Source organism: Apteryx rowi, unplaced genomic scaffold (genome assembly GCF_003343035.1).
Source record: "Apteryx rowi isolate R43461 unplaced genomic scaffold, aptRow1 scaffold_103, whole genome shotgun sequence".
Lineage (NCBI taxonomy): Eukaryota > Metazoa > Chordata > Aves > Apterygiformes > Apterygidae > Apteryx > Apteryx rowi.
In genome coordinates this window covers 1100743-1118293 of record NW_020447231.1, presented here as the reverse complement: position 1 = coordinate 1118293, position 17551 = coordinate 1100743, and the positions used below count along the sequence as shown (strand labels likewise).

The window sequence follows — 17551 nt, the reverse complement described above, 5'->3', positions numbered from 1 at the left end:
CTGCTGAGCATCGTGTCGGAGGAGGCGGGCGGCAGCACCTTCGAGGGCCTCTCCAGCGCCTTCCACCACTACTTCGGCAAGGCCGAGCACTTCCGCCTCGGCTCCGTGCTCGTCCTGCTCCTGCAGCAGCCCGACCTGCTGCCCAGCCCCGCGCAGCGCCTCACCGCCCTCTACCTCCTCTGGGAGATGTACCGCACCGAGCCCCTCGCCGCCAACCCCTTCGCCGCCGTCTTCGCCCACCTGCTCAACCCCGCGCCCGAGCGCGGCGGCGACGAGGCGGAGCGCACGCCGCTCTCCGGTGCGTCCCGGGGCCGGGGCGGGGAGAGGAGAAGGGGAGCTCCGGGGGGGCCTGCCGCCGCCGCCGCCGCGTTTCCCCGCGGTGCTGGGGGCAGCCGGGCGCCCCCGGGGTAGCGCCCGCCCCGGGCTGAGGCGCTGGGCGTCGTCCGGCCCTTTGCCCCCCCTTGAGCGCTTCTCGGGGCTTAGTACGGGTGGCGCTGCCAGAGAACGGCATTCCCAATTGGGGAAGAAAAAATAAAATACGTAGCGGTTTTTCATGGCAAGCGTTTCCGTGCCAGTTCGGCCTGATACCAGAGAGCCTGTTAATTTGACCATAAAACAGAGCTTTTTGCAAATAAGCTTTTGCAAAAGTGCGAAGGTAATAGGAGGCTCTCAACAGCTTCTTCAAAATGGTGAAGCAAACTTCTTAATGAAATACATGAAACCCTAACGTGAAACACTTTTCCCCATCAGCAAGTACAAGCATGATAGTGATGGGTAAACCAGTTTCTAAATTTTTTTTGTGTACTGACTATGAATTGCAATGAATGTCATGTTTAATAGCTTGTTACTTATCTAAATTAGAAACCATGTAAAGAAACCATTATGACTGACTTAGTGTTAGGTGTTGCATGTCAAGATGTGCTGGTTTTAGATTACTGTTTAAGAACCAGTAGGTATAATGTTGTATTTCACATCACCATTACATCAGGAGCTGAGTAGATAAGGGTTTTGTACATATTCATGAAGACTTTTCAGTTACACTGATGTCAGCATGGTACAGTAGTTTGTGTTCTGTTTTTGCTTGCTTGCTCTACATGAAGAGTATTGAAAGTATTAACGTTGCTGCCTTAAAAGTCAGGGATTATTTTTCCTTGTGTCTTCACAGGCTTTTTACCTCCCATAACTGCTCCAGAAAAATTCTTTCTTTCCCAGCTGATGTTGGCCCCCCCTAGAGAACTCTTCAAGAAGACTCCTCGACAGATTGCTTCAATGGATGTAGGGAACATGGCCCAGTCAGTGGATATAAGTGGCCTTCAGCTAGCCTTAGCAGGTAAGGAAGAACTTCAGTGTGGCATGGTTCAGTTAAGAATTGAAGTGTTAATTGTAATTTGCCTGTGAGTTACTTGACAAACTCTTTATCCTAAATATTAAAAGGGTTCAGCAATGGTTTAGAGTAATAGAAACTTCAAGCACAGATTACATCTTTATCCTACTTAAAAAGCAACTTCTTAAGCACGGAAGTCCTCACTGCCTTAAAAATGAGAAAGTTTCGCAAGTATAAAAAGACTTTCATGTAAATCATTTTTTCTTTTGTTTTTTTTTGTGAATATTTTTATCCCTTTTCACTCTTTGCAGTAGTTCTAGTATGAAAGAACATAGGATAACTGTCACATAGCAGTACTTCAGCTGCAACTGGCAGATAGGCTATTACAATTGCATCTCCAGTTTTATAAAATAAAGTCAGATTTTCAAGTGTTAGCTTGAGACTGGGAGCAGTCTGCTTTTACTAGGTTAAAAAGAAAAGCAAAGTGATGCTTATCCTTTGACAGGAGAAGGGAGCATGATTGTTCTGATCATTTTGACTGATGAGTCACTTCTGGAGCTGTTATGAAATAGAAAATATTGTTGAGGGCAAGGAGCCAGTTTGAACAGCAAAAATTGGTAGTTTTTTTTTCCTGGGTATGTGGAAATGCACTTACTCACCTGAAAACTGATCTTCCTGGTTTTGTATCTGTATAATGTGTTTCACCTCTCTGACTTAGGCAATGACTAGGCTTTCTCAGTCCCACAGTTGTATCTTGATATCCTCATTTTCTGCAGGATCAGTCACTGATTTCTTGTGCTCTGTTATGCTGTCCCTTGTTTGCGGTGTATAAATCTTCTCTGGTGTCCTCCTCAGTCATGATTTCCAGACTGCAGGATCTTTTGAAAATGCAAATTGAATCCACTAACCTACCTTCTGGGGGGGGCGGGGGGAACCTCTTCTGATTTTGCTTCTGTCAATTCCATCTGTGCTTTTTGGATTATTTTTGTGAAATCAGATTTTACAAAATTTCAGGTAACTTGTGACTTTAGCTGCCCAATGCATGGTGCTTTAAAGAAGTCTGGTGTTTTTTTGTTTGTTTTTGTTTATTTTTCCCTTTGGTACAGTGCTTTCTTTCTGAAGATTTTGTTCACATTGAAGGTATAACATGTAGGGTTGTCACAGTTGTATGGATGGGTACTCTAGTCAATACACTTTATTCTGCCCTTTTTTAAAATACAAGGCAATGATGCCTTTAAAAACAGTAGTCATTAGTGGTGCTTTGCAAAATGAAGCTCTGTAAGATGTGTTTGTATGTTTACTTAAGATATTAAACAACATGCATAACTAGCTTTGTTATATAACTCTTGCAAGGACTCCTAGCAGTACTCTACTTCTGATAAAACTTCATGCTGCCTTTCTCATCCTTCTAGCTGTAGCTTCCGAGAATACATGTCATCTGCTTTCTATCCACTTTCTTAGAAGATGGCTTTTTTGCTCTTATTTTAACATTGTCATGCTTCTTAACTGTCTACTTGTAACGTTTCAGAAGCTCTGTAAATTTTTCAGAAGTCTTCAGTATGTTTCTCTTAATGATTCAAAATACTAGATGAAGCTGTGCTTTTAACAGTGCATACTTACTTCTATTACGATGCTTAAATACAATGTTTGAGGTGTTGGATTTGCCCCATTTTTCTCCGTGTTTCCTGGAATGTAAAAGTTGTAAGATTTGATGGCTCTGGAAAGTTTTTTGTCCCGGAAATGAATTCAGAGCTATTTAGGGGAGAATGATTTTGACCTGCTTTAGAATGTATCTGCAAAATCAAATTAAGCTATTTAGAAAGCATCATGCTCTGCACTGAATCCATCCCAAACATTTTTTTCATAAATGGAAAAAAACCACTTAGCTTGTCCTCTGGTGTCAGAACTGAGGCATAATTTATGCATTCCTTAAGCTAAATGTGACAACCTCCCTTATCAGCTGTAAGATGGGTTTTTTTGTTGTTTGTTCTGCTTTCTTTTTTCTAAGAGCAGAATGTTGGAATACAGTGTCTTGGGAATCAGTATGAAAGCTTGGTTTGTTCTCTTACTTTGGTTTGCACAATGTTCATTCAAGCTGCTGTCTGTTTCTCTAACTTGCTTTTGTTGCCCTGGTGTGTACCCTATCAAAAATGTCACTTTCTAGTAGTTGGAGGGACATGACTTCTGAGAAAGTGTTTTTAACTGTTCATCTGATAACCCTTACTTGTTTTGAGGGTAGTGGAAAAGTATTGAAAATTGATTTCTAATGCATTGTAGCATGTTTTGTTAGGAATTAAAGGAAGTCTCTTCTAATCTGTAAATACAAAAAAAAAAAGCTCTGTAATGGAGCCTTAGTGATTGTTTTCTGATTAGCTTTTCAATTCAAATGTACTAGTTCAAGAGGCAGGCTATATTCTTTTCTGTTAAGTCAGTATCTTAACTGTAATTGACTGCTTTCAGTTTTTGCTTCCAGTTATCTGAAATTATTGATCCAGCCCTGATTCTTGGAGCAGTGAGGGTGGGCTGTTGAGCCTGAAGGATTGTAGCCTAAGATTTTATATTTCTTGGTAAGCATCATTGGTGATTTGAGATTATGGGGATCCAAACAAATCTGTGATTTACTATTACTGACTTGATAGAGATTTAAATTCTATACTATAAACTGCAAGACAGAAAAAAAAATTCAATATCTTTTTCTTCCTTTTCCCTCAGAGAACTTCATTTCTTAAATCAACCATTTTGTTCAGTGGCTGAATGGGAGCATTCACAAGCTGGAGTTTGCAACAGTTCATAAAGTAGAAGAAATGTTTCATAAACCAGTTCATTTGGACTTAGACTTCAAAATCACTTTTTTTGAAAATAGCTAAAAAATTATAATGCTTGTCTTTAACAGAAAAACACACCCTGCTGTGCTAGTTCAGTGAGCATATATTCAAATGTTTGCATCATATGAAATAATTGGCTAAAGCAGGACAGAGCTGTAAAGGAAGTTAGCAACGTGTAGTGCTCTGTTTTGATGACCTCTTGCCACTCATAGGAAGTTCACTTTCAGCATCTCTCCTGGTTTTGGCTGGTGTCATATAAAATAGAGTCCTTCTGCATGGGAAGTCATGAAGGGTCACGATTGCCCAAAAGGGAGCAAGCACGCTTTACTTCAAACAGTTAGGGACAGCTCACAAAATCTGAGAACACTATGCTGGTCGCAAAAAGAAGCGGTGTTTAGTTTTATGTGGAACTTTTCCAAGGGATTCTTTGGGCCCAAAGGTAAACTCTGTGAGACCAACAATTTGGGGATTCAGCTAAGGTTTAGTCTGCTGCCTAGTGTTCTGTCGGAGAAAAATATATTTACACATGCAGTTGTATTCAGCAAGATTGGCAAAGCTTAAAACAAAGTGCCAAAGTCATAGAAAACAATGTCTGTTGGTACAGAGAATATAGAGGGTCAGCCATTAAGTCTTCAGGGACAAAAGAATAATAGATTGTGATGGAAACTAAACACCTAAAATCTAGTAATGTAAGGATTGAGCCTGATTTTTTTTGTTTGTTTGTTTTTCCTGTTCAAAAACTGGCTATTTTTTCATGTCTTAAACTCTATGTACTAGACTTAATGTTATTTTTGGGCAAATTATGTTTTCTAATTTAGCCTATAAAGGGACACTGTCAGGTTCTCTCAGGTCAGCTTTTACAGTGATGTAGAATCTTGTAACAATTCAGCTTGGGCTTGTTCATGCAAGCAGTTGCTGTAGCTGTGACAGCAAATGCAGAAGTAGCTTATGCAATACCACTAAAATGTGCTGAATAAACCTGAATAGCTGAATAGTACGGCCTTTCTCATTGTAGAGTGTAAACATTGTATCCATGTAGGTTTTTTGCTTCCCTGCTCTGAAAAGTGATTGTAGAATGTGAGGTGGTATGTGAACTCTTTCAGGAGTGTCTGAAACTACTTCTAGTTCATTTTAAGAAGCAGATTAGATCAGTTAACCTACCTTTTTTAAAGCCAAGACTACACTTCAGATTCATTTGTGTTTCTACTTTATCCTTGCTGGCACCTTAAGAATTAGCTGACTGATGTGGTACTAAATTTCACATTGTTATCTGTTTTTAAGCTAGTTCTTTTTTAAAGCTGATTGTTTCTTGCTACTTTTAGTATTCCAGACACCTCTGTTTCGATTTTATGCTTTAATATTATGGACTGACCTTCTTTCAGAACGTCAATCCGAGTTGCCAACACAGAGCAAGGCCAGCTTCCCCAGCATTCTCAGCGATCCTGACCCAGATTCTTCCAACTCTGGTTTTGACAGCTCTGTTGCCTCCCAGATCACTGAAGCCTTAGTGAGTGGACCAAAACCTCCTATAGAAAGTATGTGCTTTTTCTCATCTTTGTTTCTGTAACTCCTGACATACTGTGTTATTGTACTTCTCCAAATCAAATGTAATGTAATCCAAAAGTACTTTGAAGGTATGAAATGTGAACGGAAATGAATGAAACGTGCAAAACTTCATCAGGATGGTCTTCAAATCAGATTTCACAGTGTTCACATTTCCAGACTTTTCAAAATCTGGAGTCTTCAAACTGTTAACTTGCATTATCTGCTGGCTAAAACATTGGGTCTGATGCCCTTGAGATCTTAGTCCTCTACACTAAGATCTGCATTGACTATAACACCTCAAAGAACAAGTTATTGTGGATGGGGAAATGGCCAGGCCTCTATGGTGCAAGCAATAACTCTCTGAGCTGAATCACAGAGAAACAACTGGCTGGATGTAGCAGCATCACTAAGAATCAGGAATAAACATTTGTCTGGGAATAGGAATCATAATGTTGTTTTTGCTACTATAATAACCTAAAGAAATGGGTGAGGGGAGACTACTTCTTTACTTATTTTTATTTAAATACCTGAAGTTAAAAAAACACTTCGTATTGTTGCCTTTTCAGGTCACTTTCGACCAGAGTTTATTCGACCACCACCTCCGCTCCATATATGTGAGGATGAATTGGCATGGTTAAATCCAATAGAACCAGATCACACAATTCAATGGGATAAGTCAATGTGTGTTAAAAACAGCACTGGAGTAGAGATAAAACGAATCATGGCAAAAGCTTTCAAAAGTCCCTTGACTTCCCCACAGCAAACACAGGTAAGTATGATGTTTTTGCAGTTTTCTGTTTAAGTTGATTTTTCTAACAAGCTATTTATTCGTGTATTTTAGAAAACTTGGGTCATTTTAACTGAATTCAGATCTATCTTCTGATTCAGGAAACTCCAAATACTTTGAATTGTCAAAACCCAAAAGTTTTGACTTGGCTTTGTATGGATAAGGAAAAAATCTTTATACTTCATAGCATTGGCTGGACATGGTTAAAGCTAATCAGTAAGTGGCACCAGTATTTCTCTGCTTGGAAAATCTTCTCATAGCAAAGTTGTTTGTGCTTCCGTGGAAGCTTTTGATAAGAAATTAGTTCAGAAATGCCATCACCTAATCTTTGGTAATATAACCCCTGAATTCTTTGGACTTTTTGTGATATTCGTTATGCTAGAACTGTGAAGTCTCCATTATTCGTAGAACTCTTTCTGACAACAGAGAACTTGAAACTGAGGTTTTCTTCTGCTAAATAGGAAACTAAAGAAGGATGAACCTTGTAATGCTTCTTTTTCCCCCCCCCCTTCCCTTCCTTGCTGTCCACTGATGAAAGACTATTAAATGCCTTTTAAAGGCACAGGTGTCCTTAAATAGAAATATTAGATACATCTACAGTGACTTTTAACAACGGTGTCTAAATCTAAATGATTATCATTCTCCTGTAACTCAGGTGGATTATAGCTGCTACTTCAAGTGGCAATATGAATAGTTTAGAAAAAGTTGACTGTTTGGTGGTACACCTTATCTCTAAGTATTCTAACCTGCTCAGGTGGCCTTTTTTTTTTTTTTCCCCCCCTACAGCAAATGGAGTGAGATGGGTGATCAGTGACTTGTATTTTAGGGTACAGTGAATTGCCATCTCCATGGAATAGGGTTACTCTAGATTAATAGCTTAAAGTAGACACTTTATTCTTAGATTGTTAAATTTGGGCACGATGAATATGAATCTTGTTGGTCGTGAAATGGAACAGTTCTTCATAGTCCTGGTATTTCTTTTCAGGGCAGTGGATATTAAGAAATGAAGCATAATGAAGTCCAGGTTGTGTTTTAGGTCAGCAGCTTGTTTGCAGTTGATTACTGGAACTTAAGAGTCTCTTCTTTCTTTATAGCTCCTTGGAGAACTGGAAAAGGACCCCAAACTTGTTTATCATATTGGTCTCACTCCTGCCAAGTTGCCTGACCTTGTTGAAAACAATCCTTTAGTAGCTATAGAAATGTTGCTTAAACTGATGCAGTCAAGTCAGATAACAGAGTATTTTTCTGTCTTGGTCAACATGGACATGTCTTTACATTCGATGGAAGTGGTAAATCGGTAAGGAGTATCTCCAATCTAAGAAAGTTTTCTTAAGTATGTAAAATGTGATTGTGACACTAGCCACAGGGCTATATTTGGATTCATTTCAAAGACTGTCAAAAGTAAAAGGAATTGAGGAAATGACTAGTCAGATTACAGTGAAGGAAAAGAGAGTATCAGGCAATCATTTCCTTTTCAATTTCTCCATGCTATTTGTGATTTTTTTTTTTTTTAAATCCTCTTTTATACTAAGACTAAAACATAGTGTCTTTGGATTCATCCTGTAGAGGAGGACAGTGTCCTGTATTTATAGATTTCTGCAACTATTGGACTACCTAAGTATGTTTCTCTTGTAAAGGTTTTATTTGCTTTGCATGCAGTTTCTCACTGGCAGTGCCTGTAGCTAAACAAACAAAAACCCAACTCTTCTTCTGGTCTAGATTAAATTTGTAAAGTTAGCTGTGGGTTAATAATTGAAATCTGGATCTGAAAAAACTAAGGAAAGTGTTTTGAAGCAACAAAAAAGTTATTCTGGTTGTATACTTCAGGAGGGAGCTCAGCATCTAGATTCAGTACTCGAAACTCAAATACGAAAATGCAAAATTGTATTACAGTACTTACTGCAGTAGAATCTTGGTACTCAAACAAGTGGTCTTCAGACAATTCCTCTTAAATTTGAAATGAGTAACCCTGACTCCTTTATGTAATATATAGCAAGTGTTTGTGGAGTAAAGGTCAGGGGTGTGTTAAATACACTAGAAACCAAATCCAACTTAGCTTCTGTACTGTGCCTGATCTCCAGAAATGAGTTTTGGACTCTTACTGGAAAAAGTAAAATGTTTATAAACATGTCTGTGGAAGCTGTCAGAAATCAGTTCTATATGACATGTTCCAGGAATTAATATTATAGGTCTGTAATTCATCTGCTTTGTAATGGAGTAACTAAGATTTCTGGCTTCATAAATCATTGGATACTTTTAATTTGCACAGGCTTACAACTGCAGTTGATCTCCCTCCTGAATTTATTCATCTTTACATCTCTAACTGTATCTCCACCTGTGAACAGATTAAAGACAAATATATGCAGGTGAGTACTTCATAGTAAATTAGTTAGAAAAAAGGGTCCCATCTCTTGCTCTGTGTAGTTTGTGCTGAGATTTTATAAGGCTGATACCATTAAATTATTCTGCTTTACTGCTTCTTTATTTCAAAGGATAATTTTTTTCCTAATGAAGTACACAGTTCTTCATAGTGTTTATCACACACTTTGTATGTTTCTTCACCTTTTTTACAAGACTTCACAGGTAATTACTGTTCTTTTTTCCTGTAAACATCATATACTTCTCCCTGGCAAAACTGCAGTTTTATGAGACTCAGATCCTTACATGCAAGAGGCTTATCTGTCACTCAGTATGCCTTTTCTTCACCCCCTGCATTAGATGCTTGCCTTTTTGCTTATTTTCAAGCTTCCAGTTCCTTTTCCGTCAAAGTGCACCCACCACTTCTGGACCTTTGAAATTGTTATAAAACTCGTGGAATTTTTCCCCTTCATTCATGCCTATTACTGACCCACAACAGCTTGCAGAACTCCTTGAAGACCTAAAAACCCATTCTCTCCTACTCTGCTAATACCATACCCACTGCTTCCCAAGCCTGCCTGTCTTCCTTCCTTAATACCAGCATACAAGTTGTGCCTACTCCAAGGATCTTTACCCACCTGACAAGTTTTCCACAGCTTTGGCACAAGGTCCTCTACATGCTGTGTGAGGTACTTCCTTCCATGCTAAACTGATCTGTTTCACCAGGTGCCTAGTATGCCCTGTGTTCCAGCATTTGGTGAAAAACAGTTCCACATTCAGTTTACCCAAGGCTTTGTAAACCTTGATCTTGACCAATTCCTCCCCAGGCTTTCTCCTTGCCATACTGAAGGATTACAGCCTCTTTAGCCTCTTGTGAGGCAGATGTTCCTTTCCCTTAAGATTTTTCTGTTGTCCTTCTCTAACTCTACTTATCCTTAAGCTGCAGAGACCAAATTTGCACACAGTACTCAAGATAAGGGCGCAGTGTGGTTTTAGCAGCAAAATGCCCTCTGTCTTGTTCTCAGTACTGTTCCTGATGATGACTCTTGACTTTTTTGGTGGCTGCTGCACATTTGAGCTGATGCTTCTCTGCTTTGGGACTCTGCCAGATATGCGTGCGTGGCTCAGTCTGTGACTTACTGAATAGCTTTGCCAATTCATTTGGTATCAGAATAGGAAAAAACTGTAGAGCTGGGCTGCAGCTGGGTATATACCCACACAGTGGGACCCTGTGCTCAAAGGGGCTGCTGTAGAAAGCAGACTCCAGAGAGCACGTAACAGCTGTGCTTCAGGCACACTGAGGATGAAAAAGAACAGAGGGTCAGGGAGTATAGCGACAGCCAAGTAGCATTTGAGTTATGCACAGCAAGACTTGTGAGCTGCAATTTGCCTGTTCCTAAACTATGATGGCAAAACACCGAGAACAAACCAAAAGCTCTCACGTTTGTCAGTGCTACGTATGAGGTCTCACAGCAACTGGAACACAAGATGTTTTGTTTGAGAAGCCCTGTACAAAAAAAAAAACCTTCTAATAGAAGTTAAACAGCCATGATTCTTGGGAGTCAGCCAGCATCTTGCATTTGTACTTTTGTTCTGAGTTTCATACTCTCCAATTATTAAAATTACTCTTCTAACTAATTCTTGTGTTGGAAAGAAAACCTGTGATGCCTTTTTGACTGCAGTGAAGGAAGTAGCTTGCTTGGTTTTGCATTCTCTCAGCACAGGTAGCAAATTTTGCAGTTGTAAACTCAGTTCTTGAAAAAATAGTTGATAATTTGTCTCCTTCAGTTTTCAGTGATAAATAATGTAAAATACCTTGAACTTTTCTATTAAGTCCAATCAATTCAGTCTGATAGATGCTGTTCATGTATATGGCTGTTTTTTAGAGAAAGATTTGGGTTCAACTCTTCCACAATGCAAAGTATGAAACTATTGATAGTTACAGCAAGGGTAAAATGCACCCTGTATAAAGCGTGTAACTAGTGACTGAATCTGTGTATGGCAAACTGTAGGTGTTAGTTTCTAGGTCTTGAATTTGCAACTCCTGGCATGCTCAGCAGGGTGTTAGCTTAAGCAGCCCCTAGGAAAGAGGAACTTTTCAGAAATCCCATCTTTTCATAGGACCAGGCAGGGAATTACAGCTCATAGCATGAGCTCTGGTGCATGTCCTTGAACTAGGTGTCTCTGGTACTGGTCTTTCCTTCTAAGACACACCAAGAGGGTAATATTATTATTTGCTGATAGAGCACTTTTCCAGGAAGCAAGTTGGGGATGGGTTCAGCAGCTATCATTTCCCAGCTGGAGTGCCTTAAATGTTTGATGACTGGGGAATTCTGAGATGTGAAGCTTGTTCGTTTTTCTTTGTGTTACTTAAGATTATTTTCTATAAATATTAAGAAGGGTGCTCTTAGTGATAACAGTGTCTTGGGATATGATCCCTTCTATCAGGACTTTATTTGGTGATTACATAATAAATTAAGAACAGTGTATTTGTAGATCTGGTACTTCATTTATGCATGAGATGATTAATTTTAAGAGACTGCTCTTCTATCTAGAAGTGCAGTATTATAAAGCAGAGGAGTGCATTTTTAAATAGAGTAGTATAGGAGGTAGAAGAGTAGGGGCAGCATATAAAAATCATGATGATGATTACTGCTGTAGCTAACTAAGTACTCCTGAAACAACAGTCCTTTAACTGAATTGTTTACAAGCACTTATTTGGATGATGAAACTGCCATCTTTTCTGTTTCAGAACCGCCTGGTACGTCTTGTTTGTGTCTTTCTCCAGTCTTTAATCAGAAACAAAATTATTAATGTACAGGACTTGTTTATAGAAGTGCAAGCATTCTGTATTGAATTCAGTCGGATACGAGAAGCAGCTGGCCTTTTCAGATTGCTGAAGACACTAGATACTGGGGAAAATCCATCAGAGACAAAAGCTTCAAAATAAAACCATTTTGTCATTGGAAAGAAGAATTAACATTCTATACCAATTTATTGTACATTTTTAAACTTAAATCATGGGATTAAATGACAATACACTATAAATAGCATTTTATGCATTTAAACAATAAATATTGCTTTTTCTGATACACATGCTTGAACTGGTGAAATGTGTTAGGCCTTACATGTTATGCACATGACATGCAGCATTTACCTGTAGTCATAGAATGTCCTTAACAGGCTCTGCTCACAGAGATGTAAATACTATTTGCCAGTTCACATCAAATTTAAGTATTAACCTGGCCTTTTCACTGTCTTTGTGTCCAGAACGGTTGATGAATAGCTTAAGGCAACTTCTGTCAAGATAAGTAACTTCTGTTCCTGTTTAGCCTTTTCTCTACCCTCCATGTAGGAGACCTTTTAAAAGCTGAATGCAACCTGATGCATGTTGTTTTCAGGGAGTAAGGAAAGTCTGATGTCTGGAATAAGCTAAGGCCTCATCTTTAATTTCTGTTATAAATAAGTGTTGAGTTCCATCTGCTGAGAGCAATATGCTGTCTCTTCAAGATCACTGAATTGCAAAATACTGATTTCATACCAGCAGTGGCTGGTATGTTTCATGCTTGCCAGAATGATTTTATGAAAGAAAGGGGACAGTGGAACAATGTCCAGGAGCATGTTCACACTTTGAAACTTGCATAGGCAGTTGCTTTGTGGCTACCAAAATTAAAATAGCCTCTTTTTGCTAAAGCATGTAGTCAGAGTACCATTCATATGCCAGAATGAAGGTGCTGAGGAAAGCTGAGGTGGAGGGATGCAGGATAAAATATTATTTCATGTTGATAAACAGTAATCATTGTATTGAGTCCTGAAAGTTAAAAGCAAAATAACTTAACTTGAAGAGCTAGTTCTATATTTAATGGTGCTTGAGAAGTGACAGCTGCCATAAGTTTGCATCTGCTTCTCAAATTTTCATGAAGTGCAAGATCAAGACTTTCTTTTGGCTTTATCTTTCCAAGTAGTTTAAGTGGCTACATTGCTGATTGAAAATCTCATCAGTCTCTCACCTTACCAGGACATTATGCTGCATAAAAAGTCCTGTGAGAAGTGTTTCCCAGGGATTAGGTTTAAACTTACACAGCTTCCCCCAATACAATTTTATTAAGTTTACTAAAGTAGCATTTAAGCTCTGCTTCAATTCTAGAAATTCCTTCTTATACTAGACAAGTTTGCTATAAATCACCATTAACAGCAAGAGTCAATATAGCTCTAAGTTTGTAACCTACTGCTTCACATCTACTGAAGTCATTAAAGTTCAGCATTTGACTGCTATAATAGGATTCATCTTCTCTCTACTAGTATCCCTCTTCAGACAGTGATTAAAAAAAAATCCTTTATGGAGCATTTAAGTTTGTTTGGAAATTACAGCTTTAAACAAAATAATAGACTCAATCAAAAAAATTGGTTACTACTCTATTTGCATTATGACTTTAAGAAACACTTTAAAAGAATTTAAGCCTTAAGAAAAGTAGGTTGCATAAAAGCTGCAGAAGGCTACTATGCTACAGCAAAAGCCTAGTAGTTCTGGCTCTTCACACTACTTGCTTGAATTCTGTTAGCCTATGTAAATCCTCTCTCCATGGATTAGTCCTGTAATTATAAAGTTATCAGTGATCAGAACAGTTATGATTTAGCAGTGGAACTTCTGCAATGTAGTCTTATACTCAGGAACTTGGCAGAACATCCCCTTCATTTTATACTTTTGTGGGTTGATGAAGACATTTTAACTTGTTATTGAATTTGCTATTATCTTCTGCCATTGTTTCTTGTTAGGAGGGAAAGTGATCCTACATATAGGTTACACAGGAAAAAAAAACATGCAAAAGGCAGAAAGGATGTGAACTTTCACGTAGACAACACTCTCCTAATTCCCCAGCACAAAGTTAAGCTTGTTCTGGGCTATGCTAGTTGAATGCCTCACATTCATTTACAAAAATGTAGTAAAGAAAACAAGTGTTGCTTTTTTTTTTTTAAAAGGTCTACAATTTATTATGGAATTTGAGCTTTCAGCCATTAACTTTTAAGTTACATCAACAATGCATAACTTGACATTCTTACAGTTGTACATACACAATGAAAAAAGAGTTCAGTGCTTAATCTAATCAATGCAACCAAGTTAATACAAGGTTACTATAAAAGACAGTTGATTGTGAGTAGTAGTTGACAGCAAGACTAGCAAGTTCAAATGGTTATGTGCAGACATTTTTGTAGTAGAAGTAATTGAACTCCAAGTTTTGGACTTAAGCTTCAGACTAACGAAATGATGGAAGCTCAAATTATTTTTCTCTTCTGAATTAAGAAGGATATGCTCATTTTAAAATGCAGTATCATTACCATGTTTCAGATGGTGAAAACTAGCTTCAGGTCCAATGGAAGTATAAACAGACAGTTTCCAGGCAATGCATTCCTCACACAAACACATGCAATTATAAAGACATTCTACTTTTTAAACTTTCTCAAATCAAGTTTTGCAATACAGCAGGATATCTGAGGAGAGAGATCAGGACCTATACTGAACAAGAACAAAAGCCTTCCACTTGGTTTGTGCATGTTTAATCTGCAATTCCAATTCCCAAATCTTCACATATCACCTGTGAGAAAAGAGAACATCCAGTGAAGAGCAGGCTCAAGGACAGAAAACACGCTACAACTTTCACAACACTTCTGGTTGAGAAACCTTCCATTTCAGGTATAATAATTCAGCACAGCCCTGCTATAAAACTGCATCTGAACAGCTCTTCCCCCCCTCAACTCCTCATTCCCTTAGCCCAGCTTTAACACTCACCTAGTTACACAGTAGAGTCATTCAACTCCCTACTTGGCAAAATATATCTTTGATAAATTTATTTTCCGCTATTTAAGCTAAGTTAGCTTAGCACATGCTGTTCTTCTGAATGCAAGAGCCAGCACAAAGTAAATAGTGAGAGCAGAACCACACTTATCTCCTCCTGGTAAGAGGAAGCTATTAAATCGGTTCAAGCCATTTTGTGAACTCTCACCCTGACTGGTGGCTTAAGTGAGACGGAGAACAGTCTTGTCAAGCTGCCAGCACAACTTGATCCACCAGACAGCCAACGTCAGAAATTCCCTTCCCTTGAGGTTAACCTGACACGATACCGCCAGCTATTTTTTCTTCTTTTTAAACTAAATTTCAGTTCCTCTTTTCTTTGTAGAACTGCAGAGTCAGTACTCTCCTGTTGATCTCAGTATCCTGGTCCAGCACAGAAACACCACAATACTATACCAAATGTTGAAAATCCAACTAATGAAAGATTACACATATAACGTCTCCACTCTATTAAAAATATAAAGGTAAAATAAAGCCAACAACTTCCACAATAAGATAATTACTGCCTTGATACAGAGCCCTTAAGGCTTTTCTGAGCAAATGCTCTCAGCTTTACCAAACACTGAGATGTGAATGTGGTATAACTGCCCATTGTAACAAAAAAATATCTTTATTACACATTTACAGCCTTGCCACCACCCCCTCTCCCCCCCAAAAAATCCACAAATTCAGAATGCCATTCTTAAACTACTGATGTATACTTCAAAGCACTAATTGGCTTTGCTAATAGCAGTTATGTTTAGACTCGTCTAGAGTTGTAAGAAGTTTGCTTTAAGGGGAGGGCTAAATAATCATCCCAACCTGTTGTCCTATTTGTTGCTACCATAACATAAAACCAACAGCTTACACTTCTGACTGAGAAAGAGACTATATCGACACTTGAAGGTTTTGCTAAGTTCAAAATTTCTCTGAACCACAGGGCATAGGAGGTGGGAAAATAATCACTACAGAGCTACTGCTGAGCTACTCGCAGCAAAAGCATGGCAGACTAGACAGAAACCAAGGATGAGCGCTCCTAAAATCAGGAAGTGGCAAAAACTTCATATGTTTCACAAAGTTAGGAAACAGTTTGAGATATTTATAGCTCCTTTTTAATACTCTTGTACTTCACAACTTTTCTCCCCCAGTAGTAACACTATTTGCCCAACTGACTCAACACTGCCATTTACACTCTGAATTATGTTACTTTCCTACAATCAAGTGATGCTTACTAAGCCTTGCAGACTTATTGCTCAACAGCATGGAATTCTCCACCCCAGAGATATGAAATGAGAGGATTCATGTGTCTCTTACTCCTGCTGTGCTACTGCTTTAATATATACAATGTTGAGCAATTCAGGTCAGTCTGTATAATTTATTCTAATTAGATACTTCCCAGTTTTACTAGTGATTATGTTTTTCTCCAAGCCATTGATAATGAAATGAACAAAGGGCAGAAAGCAGATTTCTGGCAACTCAAGTAGAGACATTCATTTTCTATTACAAGAGAAGGCATAAATTAGCAGGTGATTTGATATACATTATTTTGGTCATATTAAGTACTAGTTTTTAATATACGTATACATGCAAGATTTGACTGATGTGACCCGTTTTCCACAATGCATTGTTGTCAGGCATTTATTATACCATTGTCTTCTAGTTTTCTGTGATTCTGCCCATTTCTGAGTTCCACCTTCACCAGCCTATAGTGGGGCTTCGGGGCAGGGTGGGTGTCCACTAAGTTGGCACTTTTGCTTTGTATAATCATACCGCATGCATATCTCTAGAAAGAACCCTTCTGGCTGATACCAACAACATCGGACAGAGATCTCAGAGACAAGTTCCTGCATGTTTTGTGAAAAATAAGCAGATAGGAAGAAAGGAAAGATCCCAGGATAGGGGGGGGGGGAGTAAGCACAAACTCCCACATTAGGCAGCAATAACCTAAACAGAAGAGGCAGATTATAGATTCTTCAAGCAGGGGGAGGGAAGTCACAACACCAACCCTACAAAAANAAAAAAAAAATCACAGGAAAAAAGCCTCATTAGTTCTGATCCTCATATAAACCTTTGGGAGTTATAAGGGGCTAGAAGCTAGAAATACTAGTTTGACCCAACATAGTAGGTGCAGATCAGCAAGATCTGGGAACCTATAGCTGCTTACAGCCATTTACTCTAAAAGTTATCTGTTGGAGCTGTAATAGTAGAGGATATCCTTCATGTTTCTAATCATCCCTTGTTACTGTTTGAAGTTCCATAATTTTCTCTCTTTTCCTATACTTTTTTCTACCCCCTTCTTTTTCCTAATGCATGTAGCTATTTTACTGAGGTCAGACTAATGATTCGCTTCAGACTTTGTCATCGTGCATCCAAGGAGAGCAAACTGCTTATGGAAGCACTGCAATTCGGCCTTTTATTGTCATCATTCCTCAGCAGTGCGGCAGGTCTTACGAGACCCAGCTGTATAAGAGATTAACTTTGATGCAAATCAGTTCAACTAAAACAACTGTAACTCTTCTTCGGAAAGTTTGAGTGAAACAGGTAGTGTCATCGTTAAAAACATATTCCAGGAATTTCATACTCGGGCATTTTTTCAAGATCAGAAGCATTAAGCATCACTTACGCTTTGGATTTTATAAGCGCACTCTTTGATTTGTGGGATCTTTAGCTTTGCTTCCCAATTTCTGTCAGATTGCAGCTCCAATTCTTAAAAGATTTTACTTTTACAAGTAAAAGTTGAAGTACTTACCACATTTCTCCCCTCCAGCATGAATACTGTGGTGCATGTATCAGCAAGTCAGGATCCACAGATTGACAAGGCTTCTCTTGATAGCTCCTTTTGATTCCTCATTGAGCTAGAGTTTAAAACCTTTCAATATATA

General features: G+C 38.7%; 1 protein-coding gene and 1 non-coding gene across 2 annotated transcripts; one reads left to right on the top strand and one right to left on the bottom strand.

Annotated features, from left to right (window-relative positions):
• Positions 1–6: 6 nt before the first annotated feature.
• On the top strand, positions 7–11927 carry CNOT11 (CCR4-NOT transcription complex subunit 11). Its single transcript, XM_026066112.1, has 7 exons — positions 7–298; positions 1166–1330; positions 5532–5684; positions 6261–6463; positions 7576–7778; positions 8751–8847; positions 11592–11927. The coding sequence occupies exons 1-7, from the start codon at positions 187–189 to the stop codon at positions 11787–11789; spliced, it is 1131 nt and encodes a 376-aa protein (XP_025921897.1). The 5' UTR covers positions 7–186; the 3' UTR covers positions 11790–11927.
• A 5065-nt stretch (positions 11928–16992) lies between these two features.
• On the bottom strand, positions 16993–17103 carry LOC112966482. Its single transcript, XR_003253613.1, has one exon. It is a non-coding gene; the product is annotated as a small nucleolar RNA SNORD89 (small nucleolar RNA).
• Positions 17104–17551: the final 448 nt, after the last annotated feature.